This window comes from Chenopodium album, chromosome 1 (genome assembly GCF_948465745.1).
Source record: "Chenopodium album chromosome 1, dcCheAlbu1.1, whole genome shotgun sequence".
Lineage (NCBI taxonomy): Eukaryota > Viridiplantae > Streptophyta > Magnoliopsida > Caryophyllales > Amaranthaceae > Chenopodium > Chenopodium album.
This window is the reverse complement of record NC_137834.1, coordinates 6,736,826-6,751,016: the sequence shown is the minus strand read 5'-3', so window position 1 is coordinate 6,751,016 and position 14,191 is coordinate 6,736,826. Positions and strand designations below refer to the sequence as shown.

At 35.0% G+C, this 14,191-nt stretch overlaps 2 protein-coding genes across 4 annotated transcripts; both read left to right on the top strand.

Annotated features, from left to right (window-relative positions):
• The first annotated feature begins 731 nt into the window (after positions 1-731).
• On the top strand, positions 732-8,363 carry LOC145641390 (CRS2-associated factor 2, chloroplastic-like). 2 transcript variants are annotated; one of them, XM_081692272.1, is made up of 7 exons: positions 732-1,580; positions 2,155-2,282; positions 2,922-3,147; positions 3,986-4,113; positions 5,490-5,631; positions 6,057-6,493; positions 7,931-8,363. In XM_081692272.1, exons 1-6 carry the CDS (start codon positions 860-862, stop codon positions 6,449-6,451), a joined length of 1,740 nt encoding a protein of 579 aa, XP_081548398.1. In that variant the 5' UTR covers positions 732-859; the 3' UTR covers positions 6,452-6,493; positions 7,931-8,363. The 2 variants fall into 2 exon arrangements, with proteins under 2 accessions (XP_081548398.1, XP_081548397.1); XM_081692271.1 differs by lacking the exon at positions 7,931-8,363 and having other exon boundaries at positions 6,057-6,645.
• Positions 8,364-8,641: 278 nt separating this feature from the next.
• LOC145641417 (uncharacterized) lies at positions 8,642-13,697 on the top strand. 2 transcript variants are annotated; one of them, XM_081692274.1, is made up of 10 exons: positions 8,642-8,821; positions 10,128-10,477; positions 10,571-10,604; positions 10,925-11,045; positions 11,112-11,146; positions 11,524-11,613; positions 12,375-12,437; positions 12,543-12,634; positions 12,739-12,786; positions 13,227-13,697. In XM_081692274.1, exons 2-10 carry the CDS (start codon positions 10,155-10,157, stop codon positions 13,342-13,344), a joined length of 924 nt encoding a protein of 307 aa, XP_081548400.1. In that variant the 5' UTR covers positions 8,642-8,821; positions 10,128-10,154; the 3' UTR covers positions 13,345-13,697. The 2 variants fall into 2 exon arrangements, with proteins under 2 accessions (XP_081548400.1, XP_081548399.1); XM_081692273.1 differs by having other exon boundaries at positions 10,925-11,146.
• The last annotated feature ends 494 nt before the right edge of the window (positions 13,698-14,191 follow it).

Sequence of the window (14,191 nt, the reverse complement as noted above, 5' to 3'; positions counted from 1 at the left end):
CCTCACTGGTCAACTCGGTCTAAGTTGGCGGACTAGACAATTTAAGAGAGTGAGGGAATGTAAGGGAACCTCCTTCCCTCAAATTGTCTCTAACTAGTGGGTTTAAAACCTCCAACCTCATGGTTCAAAGATGCTCTCCTTTTACTAGATCAAGTTTGGCCTTTTTTTTTACAAACAATTGCATCTACAGATCTACTAGCATTGTAGCTTTGTTAGTTTGCAATCAACTTTATCACTGACCACAAATGTATCTAACAAGAGAGATAATATATAAACAAACAAAGAAACACTATGCATGGTTTATAGTTATATGATAGGTTCAATGCACCACAAACCTCCTTAGCGAGTTAGCGAACACAAATTACTCAAATAATATACCCGAAAAAGTCACCAAGTATATTAAATAATCCCATACACATCATGTACCGAAAGGTATCATAACGCCCAATTACTAATACGGTAATACCTGTAGTAAAGATCATACTGTCTAACCTTTAGAATGCAAGTTCAATCCCAATTAGACCATTGAGGTTTGAAAATCCATATTATCCTCCCCCTACTTTCAATATCTCTAGTTTGCCAATGCGAGATTCCAAGATTATAGTAAGACAACAAAAGTAACAACTACAACAAACGGTTGGCTAACATAAATCGCCATAAGAAACCGTAAAACAATTCTAGAATCCCCCCAATTCAAAATAAAGGGGACAAAAAAACCCAAAAGTTTAGGACAATAGCCCAACATTATTACATTACAAACCCCAAAACTTATAAACCACTTTCCTCTTACCCAAATCCACAAAAAAGGCGCTAAAAATATCCTCAGTAGCAAACAAACCACTTCTATCTTCATTCTTCAATGGCAATCTTAGCTTCACTTCCCAACCACAACCCTTTCTCCCCTCTTCCAACCACCGCACCAACCACCGCACAACCACCGCCATCATTCTCCCCACCAATTACAATCCCAAAATACCCTCCAAAGCAAAAACCCCATTTCCCAAAAACCCAATCAAAACCCAAAAATCACCCTGCTTTCACCAAAATCCCCCACAACAAAACCAAATTCTTCAAACCCATTTCATCCCCCACCCCAATAATCCTCCCCCCTCCTTCCCCCGAACCCGATACCGATACCGAAAACATTGATGATGACAATGGTATTGATAGAGCTGTTGTAATTGGGGATTCCGGGGTTTCTTACCATCTTCCTGGAGCTCCATTTGAGTACAAATTCAGCTATTCCGAAACCCCAAAGGCGAAACCTTTGGCGATTAGAGAACCGCCTTTTTTGCCATTTGCTCCACCATCAATGCCGCGCCCTTGGACTGGTAAAGCGCCATTGAAATCAAAAGCTGAGAAATTATTGAAGAAGAAGATTCCTTTGTTTGATTCTTTTAATCCTCCTCCTCCTGGGATGAAGGGTGTTAAGAGGGTTGATATGCCTGGTCCTTATAAATTTGGGGATTTTCCTAAGGAAGTGATGAGTAGAAATGAGATTATTGGGGAACCCTTGTCTAGGGCTGAGAAAAAAGCTCTTGTTCAACCTCTTCTTAAGGATAATCGTCAGGTTAATCTTGGTAATTCAGAAAATTTAATGCCCCATTTCCTTTGATTTTATCTGATTATTGCTTAAATTTTATGTGGGTTATTGATTTATGCATTTGTATGATATAATTAATTTGTTGTTTTCCTTTTATCTTACTACAATGAGAATATTTCTTGATTTTACCTGATGAACTGGTAAGTTTTTATGTGGGTTATTGAAAAATTGGTTCTTAGGTGGATGTTACTCTTGAATTTATGATAACTTTGGAGGTGAGAGAGTTTTATTTTGGGGGGTACATGGAATTTTATTAGTGATGAATTAATTGTATGGTAATCTTTGACGGTTAATCGAATTAGAATGATAGGGTTTAAACCATTTTATTTTAAGTTAATAGTTGGAAGTAAAGAAGAATGTTGCATTCTGTGGTGAATGAGGAGATATGGCATATTTGAATTGGGTTTGTCAGGAAATGGGTATGATGCCAGTTGGGTTGCTGTTAGTGACACTTTAAAACTTTTAAGGTAGACTAGATATAGTGTTATTTTTGATGAAATATTGCTCATCAGTGGTAATTGTCTAAACTTTAAAGTATAATCTTGTTTTAGGAAGAGATGGATTGACACACAATATGTTGGAGTTGGTACATACTCATTGGAAGAGACGGCGAGTCTGTAAAGTGAAATGCAAAGGTGTCCCAACTGTTGACATGGATAATGTTTGCAAATGTCTTGAGGTTTGTTCTTAGAAACTCCATGTCCCCACTTCAATATTGGGTATCCATTGTATTTAAATTGAGTTAATGAATTGTATCCTTAAATTTTGTATGTTTTTCTTGCTATCTCTAATTTTATCATACTGCTGAAAATTGCAACCTTATCCTCTTTTGAGTTAGGAAACAACTTGTCCTCATAAAAATATCTTGCTTTAACCGTCATATATACCTTATTTAGGCTTCTACTGAATTGAATTGATACATTTATGTACATAGTTTTTGTATCTGTTGATAGTATCAGGATTTGCAGTATGGGATTATACATGCATGAACATCTTGTAAAGAACAAACAAGAGGGGGAGGCATGGAGACCATTACATTATTATATGAAGTGGATAGGCTATGGTCTATAAGCATATGATATTCATTTAATGTTAGATATTGTATGATTAGCTTACAAGAGTTACAACATTCTGGATTGTTGAGTATGTTGACTTTAAGATGATCAGTTAAGGTTCTAAATCTTCTAATAGTTTATTCCAAAGTTTGGACAGTCTCTGTACTAGATGTTCGTTTTTGCATCGTTACCGAGGTATCTGTTGCAATCAGTTTGAGATGAGTTTATTTTCTTGATGCTCAGACTGTTCTTAACAATGTTAGGAGAGAACAGGGGGTAAGATTATACATCGCGCCGGTGGTGTAGTTTACCTGTTTCGTGGACGGAATTATAACTATCGCACTCGCCCACAATACCCTTTAATGCTTTGGAAGCCAGCTACCCCAGTTTATCCGAAACTTATTCAAGATGCTCCTGGAGGCTTGACAAAAAAGGAGGCTGATGAGTTTAGACGAAAAGGAAAAAACCTTCTGGCAATATGTAAACTAGGTAATGTTTGATTCTGCATACTGTTGATCTAATTTGTAGTTAATTTGCTTCTTATCTTGACGCTTTTGATGTTTGGGACTTGATACTTAAAGAGACACGACATCACATAGTTTATTCATTCTTCACTATCTAGTCTTCACCTCTTTATCGTTCCTGTACCCACTATTGAGTCCATGTATTTGGCTCACTTAATATCTCGTGTCATAATTCATGCTTTTAGTTTTTCTTGGTTCTGTGACCCCATTGTTAATCTGCCTGGTTTGCTGCATACAAAATGGTGATTATTTGTGGTTACCCTGTCCTTGTCTATTCTACAAATCTATAATGTCTTTGTAAATATACTTTAGCCCACTACTTTTTGATGTAGAACACCCAATGGCAATGTATGAATCAACCTTTGGTTCAGTTTCATTTTATTGTTAGGTTCTGCTGTCTAGACAATGATGTCTGGTAAACAACTTGTTTAGCTTCAGGCGTGTTTTTTTTTTTTTTTTTTTTTTGAGCTCATTTATCCTGATATTTGCCTCATGCTTTCTGGATTTCTGCTATTCTTAATATGGTCTACTCCCATGTTTCATGTGTCAAATACTTTGGCTATTCGGTGAATTTTTGTGTTGACTGCAAATTTTAACAATCCCTGTTGTAGTGCTGCAGTTTTAATTTTATAATTTAATTTTTATTATCTAGTTATTACAAAAGGTTTGGATGGACTACAGAATATAAAAGAGGGAGCAGTTTCACCTGTTGCATTTAGCCAAGCTCATTTACCATCGCCTTTGGATCATCTTAGTTTGTTTTGTGTAATGTAGCGTGTCTAAATATCTTTCTTATGCTGCAGCAAAGAATGGAGTCTACAATAACCTTGTCAATGAAGTGAGAGAAGCTTTTGAAGGAAGTGAACTTGTTAAGGTTGATTGCCGAGGACTAGAACCCAGTGACTACAAGAAGATTGGGGCAAAACTGATGGTGTGTATACAGCTTCCTTATAGTGTGGCCACATTTAGTTTACGATTTCGCTTACACTAGTAAGCTGGTCAACATTATAATCCATTGCTACGGTTTCCTGGTCTCATTTTTTTACTCTCTAAAGTAAATGGATAAGAGTAACTAAACCCCCAGTGGAGTATGTGTTTTCTTCATAAATCTTTATTACCTCTCAATACCACCTCTTGTTCTGGTTTCCTGTAGTTACTCCTGCCCATTTGGTTTATGTTTGTTAGTCCTGGAATGTGTGAATTCCTTTTCCAGTGAAGGGTTAGTTCCTTTTATGCAATGCAGTGCTGAAAGTTTCCAATTTTGCATTGAAGTTATAGCTTGCTGTAATACAGGAAGTACTGCTGGTGTTAAATTGATTTAGAGAGGCTAAGAGGATTTTGTTCTCTAATGTAGAATTAAGGCTGACTTATAACTTGAAGGGCTAACTTAGTACCACTTGCTGTTCAATAACTACAAATAAGAAATTTTGAGCCTTATAAGACTTGCAAGACGAAGGAGCTAATTTCTTCATATGAACCAAGTGTAGTATACTAGTATAGACAGATTACATCACAGCTTTGCTGTTGCCGCAACAGAAGGGAGATGGTCAGATTCTATTGGGACTGGACTGCCAAACCCACCCCCACCCCTTCTTTTCTATCTCAAATTAGGGATTGATCATGAAAACTTATGCCTACAGTTCGGATCTACTGTTAATGTCCTCTTTTTCTTAAGTCCTAGAGATGATATTTATTCAGGTGTCACATATTAGTCAATGCAATTTCTAACCAAAACTTGCAATTTAGTTGTCATTTGTTTTGTAAATTTTTCAACTGTCCAAGTAAACAAAAGGCTTGCTTTCAAATATGAACCTTACATTGAGGCTGGAACGGGCAATCAGGCAGGCAGTTTTCCCTCTCAATTACAAATATGATCACTTTTTTTCCTGCTATAGATGCATAGGCATCCTATTGACCTAAACCCTTGTCATATCTATTCAAAACCCTTTTATCCACTCACTTAGGCTTAGAAAGGTTCCTTCTTGTTTTGGTCCTGACATCTTCTATCAGTCAATTACTCGCTGTGTAATTTTATTGCTAAAACAATGATAATGCTGGCTGGCTTCAATTGACTGTGCATTCATAATTTGATAATGTAAGATTCTCTATTGCTTTAGCTCTTTACAATGGTTGATAGCTAGTAAAATGGACTAGGCAGTATCTGATTTATTTTCATGCGTCATTGGCTCTATATATGTGTCCTCAATTATTAAAAGACGGAACTTGGCCATATTGTATTGCAAACATGAAATCATGAAATCAACTGCAAAGTGGCAGAGAGTGACATTCTTCCCGTGTGTGCAACAGGAGTTGGTTCCCTGTGTGTTGCTTTCTTTTGATGATGAACAGATACTAATGTGGAGGGGACACGACTGGAAATCTATGTACCCGGACACTCCAACAGCCTTGCAGACCCTGGATGCTACTGTAAATGGTTTTGGTGCTTCAGGTATGTATGATTAAGACTACCATCATTTTGATTGTATTTTATGTTGATCGACTTTTCAAATCACCACAAGTGTGCATGTCGGATCCTCACACTCCAACATGGGTATGGACACTTCACACTGCATTTTAGACGATTAACAAGGGTACTTTTCATCACATAGCTAGCTGACACTTGGACACATACACATGTCTGACATACTTATCAAGTTATCAGTGTCCAATTAACATAGATTTATTAAGTTAAAATATAGATGCTGGATGCCTCAAAGTAGGCAACAAGGCAACAAAAATGAATTACACCCAAGTGCTGTGTTTAGTTAGAGTCCTTAGAGATCTTTCCTAGGCGTCTATAGTTGAGCTGTGTTCTAGTGTTTGTCAAATCTGAAGCACTTACTGACCAATATTCCTGTTTCTATTCATGCTCAGGAAAATCAGGCAAACCTAAAACTGTAATCTCAAGCCCAAGAATGATGTCACTATGGAAACGTGCAATAGAGTCAAATAAGGCAGTTTTACTCGACGAGACTGATCTGGGTCCTGATGCTCTTTTAGAAAGGGTGGAGGAATTCGATAGGATGACACAAGCAATTGAGCATTCATATCCTGCTCTAGTCCATGCAGGTGAGGGTGAATTATCAACTTTGGAAGCCAAAGATGAGGTCTTCAATGACGATGAAGAATTTAATGATTACTCCAATGATGAAGACGACGAGTTTGAAGATTATGGAGATGACCTGTTTGAGGGGGCAGAATCACCTGGCCCTTTAGGCTCGTTACCAGTTGATCTGATAGCAGAGAGATTGCATCGGAAAAATCAATAATTATGTGGGGATTACAATTTTTACACTAAATCTGATACCAATGTAAGTGTCCTCTTATATCTTGTGCATAGACTGGGTTATAAACAACCATTTGTAAATAATGAATGAAAAGACTACTAATTATGATAATTACTGTTGGTGGATTAACTTCTAAACCAAAAGAAATTAACAAGTAATACAGAAGTTTATTTAAATTGCTTGTTCTATAGATATTACTCCCAAGTAAAAGCTGGGCCGCGGCCTTCTCTACTGTTAATTTTTGAAGTTGCTATCTTTTAAAATTCTGCTTAGTAATCTTAATGTTGAGGCTCGGATTTTGGGATTTGGGTTTGGATTTTGAGATTTTGGGACTTGATTTTGAGCAAATATATGAGATAAAATGTTTGATCACATGCTCACAGTCTCAACCTTGTTCTCCAACAAATAATTTACGAAGTTTGACTTATCTGTAAAATATGAGTAATTGGTTGTACAATGTCCATAATTCAATCAAAGTTATTTAATTGACTTGCTATTTAGTATTCACTCAACCTTGCTCTTTCTCGAATGATCAAATGAACCAAAATCAGCAAAATGTACAATTAAAATTGAAGTCTTTCTTTGATAGATGTTGAAGTTTAAACTTCCTAAACAACACATGTAAGCGTCCCAGAATTAAATTAGGGTTGTGTTTTGTTGCAAGTGCAATTTGCGATTTAACCACATTGTTTAAAAATTATAATTTTTTTAGAAAAAAAAAATTTATTTTATTTTGTGATTATTAATTTATAATTCCAATATTAAACTCTTTTTTAAAACCTTTATTTATATAATAGTCAGAAATTACATCATACTACCTCCGTTAACTTTTATTTGCAACTTTGGAATATTTTATGTCTCACAAATAATACCCCAAAGTTGTAAATAAAAGTTAACCGAGGTAGTATTTATAAGTTATTAGAAATGGTTTAACAGTTTGCAGTTTGAGTGTTTGACGATCTAAACCGCATCAAAGTGCAATTTTGTCTAATTTCTTTTAAAAAACACACCAAACCGCAAATCGCGGACCGATAATTTTCAAAAACGACACCGCAGTTTTCAAATCACAAACCACATCGGGTGACCCAGACCGTATTTTACAATAAAATAAAGGATTTTTTGTAAAAAAACTACCTTTTATAATCCATTTTTTGCGAGAAACTACCTATGACCTTCACGTGACCCTTAATGACATATATTTCCCCCTTTCCCCCCAAATTCTCCCTCATGTTCACCAATTCACTTGTTTTAGTCCCCCAAATCCCTAATTTCAATTCGAATCTCCCTTGTTCTAATCAATTTCCTCTTCAAATTGGGTAATTAAACCAGAATTCGTTCTAGTTTTGTGCTTTTGATTGTTTTCGCTGAATTCCCTATTCAATTGCTGATCCTATAATTTTCGTGTTCTTTGTTTTAGGATTTTCGATTTTTTGTAATCGTTGTTGGTATTTGTGAATGCAGGTGCGAAGGGCTTCACCATCCAACGGCAAGTGCAAGTGTGGAATACCCATTGAACAATGGGTATTTTGTACTTGAAAATGAAAGAACAAACTTCAAACTTACTGAAACAAGTTAATTGATGCTAAGTATTCAATGCCAAAGTTGAATCCGCCATTAATTTTGCTCAGAGCTTCTGCAATTTAGGTTTAATCATTGTAGTTGGCCAAGTTGTAATGAGGAGATAGTAGAATAAATGAAGAACAGAGGGTTTTCGAAAGAGAGAGAGGGAGAATTTGGGGAAAAATGGGGAAAATTATGTCATTAAGGGTCACGTGACCTGGTCAACGCCGAGAAAATAAAGTCAAACTTGACTTTTTGGTGGAAGGTAGTCAATTACAACATTTTGGGTTTTATAAGGTAGTTAATTACAACATTTTGTTTTCGAAGTAGTTTTTCGCAAAAAATGGATTATAAAAGGTAGTGTTTTACAAAAAAAAATCCTAAAATAAACAATAAACACTCTTGTTAGTTATTAATTTAATGTACACCAATAATTTACACCTCATGATAAATTCCACGTGTTATACAAAGATTCTGTGACACACTAGAAACCAAAAAAAAGTCGATATTACGTGAACTTTTTAGACGCTGCAAAAATCGACCCACGGCTCCTTCATTGGCTTATTTTCATTTGCCTTTTTTCTCTCTCTTTCCTCCCCAAAATATCACCCAAAAAAAAAAAAAAAAAAAATTGCGGGGGAATTTTGGGGTGTGAATGTGTAATAGACTGTTTGTTACTGCCAACAATCCACTTAACTTTTCTTGTTCATCTTCCTCCGATTTTCTCTCTCCTTCAAATCCTCTGAATTCCCACTTTTTATTTGGTGTTTTCAGATTAGTTATCAAAATCAGGTACTTTTTCATTTCTTGTTTTAGCCTTATTTTTGTGATTTTTTTTATTTTTATTTTTATTTTGTCTATTGATTTTTTTTTTTTTTTTTATATGAGATTTTATGATTTTTTTCAAGAACCCAGAATTTAATTTGATCATCTTTTGCTCAAAATGATTGATTGTAGTGAAATTTGTTATTTCTTTTAATTCTAATGCTGTTTTGGTTAGTTTATTTACGGAGTACAGTAGAATTTTGGAATATATTCATTTACTCGTATTTTTAGGGGCGTAATTATTTTTTTTATTTGTTTTTTTTTTTTTTTTTTTTTTTTTTGACAATATTGGCAAAATCTAGTATGAGACAAGTGTTATGTACTGTAATTTTCTAATATAGTCGTCCCTAAATTTGTTAGTTAATCATGAACGTTACCCTTATATCGTAAAAAGTAACTCTTGTCTTATCATACATCTGTCTTACACAAGAAATGCTCCACAATTTTAGGTTGAGGTTTTTATTGTTCTTTTCATTTTTAGTAATTTGTTGTTTTGAATGCCAATGTACTATAACTTTGTCATTTGTTACTCTAGATTAAACTTTAAAATCATGTTCGAGCTTGGCTTAATAAGATTATTCTGAGTTCAAGCTTGCTTAATTAAGAATATTGTCATTTGTGATTTGTCACTTGTCTTTCTAGAGTCTAGGTTAATCTTTTAAATCATGTTCGAGCTAGGCTTGATAAGAATATTCCGAGTTTGAGCTTAAGCATGTTTCAACAGTCGATGCAGAAACATGCTAATGTTGTTACTCGACTTTATAGTAGTATCGTGTGGGTTTAGTCCTGGTATCTAATTAAGAAATTATTTGAGATTAAAAATATATGTTTAACAATCTCATAAAATATATACTACGTATAATTTATTTAATTTCACGAGCTTTCAGGCTAAATGCAGAGTTTGAGCCTATAAACATTCAAACTACTATTTTAAGCTCGAGCTTGGCTCATTAACAAACAAATTCAACTCAGATTAGTCAGAACAGAACATTGACTGTACTATTTCTGAGCTGTTGGTGACACTAACTATCAAATTTGGACAACGTGTGTCTTGTTTACATGACATGTATTTTGAGACGGAAGGAGTTTAATCTATGGTTTCATTAGGTTACTATAGTTAAATCTATATATAGGACCAATTCTGTAATCGATCTCTTGTAATGTTATGTTCTTGCGTGAACTTTACTGCTTGTCTTAAAACAGATATTTGCAAATAGATATGATGTATGAAGTATATGTAGAGCTTACGACAGTAATGATCCTTCTTATGCAGGCTTGTTAACGAATTGGCAAGTAGACCATGGCTACTGATACAACAGACCCTAGTTATTGGTTGAACTGGAGGTTTCTTATTTGTGCTTTATATATCTTGGGCATCACAGTGTTTAGTACTTTTCTTATATGGAAATATGAAGGCAAAAAGAAATTAGACAATGAGAGGAGAGAACGCGGAATTATACCAGTTGGAGTTCTATACAAGGATGAAGTTTGGAAAACATGTCTGAAAAGCATTCATCCTGCCTTTCTGCTTGCTTTTAGATTATTTGCTTTTGTTTTGCTGTTGGCAGTGATCGTTAGCAACACTATTGCTAAAGGACCTGGAATCTTTTTCTACTATACTCAGTAAGTTCTTGTGAGTTGTGACTTTCTTTTGTTTTGTATTGAATTTCATACTTTCTGCTGATTGCTCTTTTTTTTTTTTTCCTCTACGAACAGATGGACCTTTACGCTGACCACCATATACTTTGGGGTATGTTCTACTCTAACAACCGCAAGTACCTTTCCAAAAAGCTTATTAGCAAAGAGAAATCTACATAAAGACTTTCTTATGTACTCCTAAACTGAAGGTTTCTTTAGCCTTGACGGCAGTAAGAGCACATTACCAGTAGAAAATAACATGAATCCTGCATAAGAAACAATTTTGAAGGAAACTTTATTTCTTGTTTAGGCAGATTATTTCTTGTTTCTTTACCTTTATTATTATATCTCTGAATGCAATTAGCCCTTCTTTCAAGGTGCATTGATCTTCTCCCAATGTTTACATGTTGGTTTTGTGATTTGACTTTATAGTTTGCATCTGCATTCTCTCTTTATGGATGCTGGCGTGATCGTGGTGAAGATTGTCAGTCCAAGGCTGCTTCCCAGAATATTGATGCAGAGCAAGGATCTAATGTTGCTCCAAAGCTCGAAGGTAGTGCGAACACATCTTTGTTAAACAGCTTGATTATTCAAGAAGTTCATGTTCACCACGTTGCAGGTTGTACGGGTTATCTTCTCCAAATCATGTACCAGGTTAGTCAGTTTCCTATTTTATCATTTTCTTATAGTTTTCCCCCCTCAACCAAGAATATTGTATTTTACGTTAACTGTTTATCTACTATAGAAAAGAAATTCATGTGATTCTTTTGGGAACGATTCCTCTACTAATACACATTATTTAGAGGCAAGACTATGTACAACTGTATCTTCCCAAGCCTTGCTTAAAGTGGGATTTGTGCTGGATAGTGGTTGTTGTATACGGAGAAGACTTTTCTACTATTGGATTACATTATTGTATTCAATTTTGGGCAAAAAAAATATCTGCATGATTGCATCTATACAATTGTGCATCTGCATTAGTTATAAGGAGCTCATTGCTAATTTTTTGTTCACTTATACATTTTACACAGGTAGCTGCAGGTGCTGTGCTGCTCACTGATGTTGTATTTTGGCTCTTAATTTACCCATTTCTAACAGGCAAAGATTATAGACTTGCTTTTGTGAGTGCAAAATCTATTGATTCTGCTGTATCTTGTTTCATTAATTACTGTATGTCTATATCTGCATTCTTTGCAATATGTAAAGGTGTGCCAATTGTATATTCACATAGCAGTCGCATACAGTGATACAGGCACCACATGCATGGTCTTGAAATTATGTATCTGTCCTTCTGGGGATGTATGCTACAATAACAATCTGATATTTCTCATCATATCTAGCTAGGTCTAAAATGGATAAGTATAGTTAGAGAAAATTGATGTTTTTATTAGTCCAATACTTTTGAAGGGTTGATTAAGTAACGTACTAACATAGATGAATCATGAATGTAGGACTAGGGGGGTGGGGGGGAAGAGGGGTTTCAGCAAAATGAACAGACAGTATGAGTTTCTTTTCTCAAATAGAAGTACCTAGTGAAACACTGTAGGCTTTAGTAATTGTAAATTGCAAAATTGAGCATTAAAAAGTTAAGATAACTAATTATGTTGAATGATTGGAAAAACTTGAGGAAGTTTGCTCTTCTCAAACTCAATTATTGGAATTTTATTAACCAAGAGGAAGTAAGGTTGTGAAATTGAGCACAAAGTAGGCAGAGCGTAAGGAAATAAATCAGTGTATTCTTTGTATGGAATTTTAATTAACCAATTATCTGATGTACGTAGTTGCACAGTTTTAAACGCAATATTATTGAAGGCAGATATGTAATATGTATTCATGGATTTCTTTTCCGGTCTTCTGATTGCCTTTCTTAATTTGAATGCAGTTTGATGTTAGCTTGCATTCTATCAACGTTCTCATTCTTGGGGACTCAATTTTGAATTGCATGGTAAGATCTACCTTGTTATTAAGAGCTTTGTTGTTTTCTTGGGTTGAGAGACTTTGGATGCATTTGTTGCCATCTTTAATTGGATTACCAATTCTGATCTTTCAGAAGTTCCCTTTGTTCCGGATTGCCTATTTTATCTTGTGGACTGGAGTGTTTGTTGTTGTTCAATGGATAATCCATGCTTGTGTTTCCCTCAAGTAAGTTGTCGCCTTTATCTGGTGTATTTCACAATTCATTTATGTGAAAAAAAAAAAAAAAAAAAAAGAACAACCTTCTAATCACTTATTTCTTCATTTTGTAGGTGGCCTTATCCATTCATGGACTTGTCACCTCCATATGCTCCGATATGGTAATTAGCTCCCACCTATATCATAATGCCTTATTGCCCTTCAATTATCTCTTTGCTTATGCAAAGCTGACTGCATTTCCCTTATCTGTTGTATACTTGTATTTTAAGTAAAATGTTTGCAAGCATCATTTTTTTGAATCTTCCATTTATGCAAGTTGTTATTACCTTGTTTTATGCTAGAAAAGAACAAGGCAGCTGAATTGAAAGCTCAGCAGTGGATTCTTGGATATCTTCTAAATTTAGAATTTCATTGCATCATTGTCAATGATGCCTGCTCTTTTCTTTAGTTTAGTTTGATTAAGTGAATTTTATTTTTGACAGTTGTTCAGTGCCCTGAATATTCATTTGTGGCATTGGATGACAGTTTCTCTTCTTTATCATCATCATATTGGTTGGGGTTACTGGGTTAGAGCTAATCAACATATGTTTCTGTGGTACAGGTATGCCGCAGTGGGTTTGTTGCACATCCCATGCTTTGGAGCCTTTGCTCTGATAGTCAAATTAAAGCACCTATGGCTTTCAAGATCATTTTCTGAGTCCTATCAGGGTATAAGGTGATAAGAATTCGCTCTGTCCATTTCGTGCAAGAATATATATCACCCTGTAAAGAGTGATTACACAGTTTTCCTCCAATCGGCCTGTGCGCTTGAGATGGATAGTTTCGAAATCTGATTTCTCCATCCTTGTCAGGTTTTCATTATTGATAGTATCATTGATTCATATTTACTCTCCCTGTAAAGCTGATTTTTATCCCCCCCCCCCCCCCCCTAAAAAACTGGCTGTAAGTATCAGTTTTTTTTTTTTTTTTTTTTTTTTTTTTTTTTGAAGTATCAAGACTAGTTGCAGCAAGTAGGTTTTTTTGTAGTATCAAGACTAATTGCAGCAAGATTAATTTATTTTAACATTCGCAATGACTTGTATTTCTTATTTACGAGCACCTCAGAAGCGCCATCTTTCATAGCCACATGACCTTTCTCAGGGCATTTGATTAGTAAAGTTATTATTGTGTATTTGTGTTTTCAAGTGTCCAGAAATTGACTACCCGCAGCTGGTTGTTGAAGAAGTCTGCAAGTCTAATAAGAGCTATATTACTCTATTGTTATTACTCTTGATGACTTACATAATAGTCAAATTATTGATGTGATAAGTAGTTTCAGAATTATTGCATGTTAAACTTTGTATGAGGAATTTTGTGAGAGTGGCAAAAGTGGCAGTCACTATGCTTTAGACTCGGTGGAAATTGAGAATTTTGAATTCGTTGGAGGGTTCTTAATTATTTTTCACTTTGTTGTCATATATTGAAAATCTAGTATCACAATGGGCTTTGTCATTTATACCCAATTTCTATAAGAAAAAATAAATTTTGTATAGGAAATTTTGGAATTGGTACCTCAAAAACGGGGGG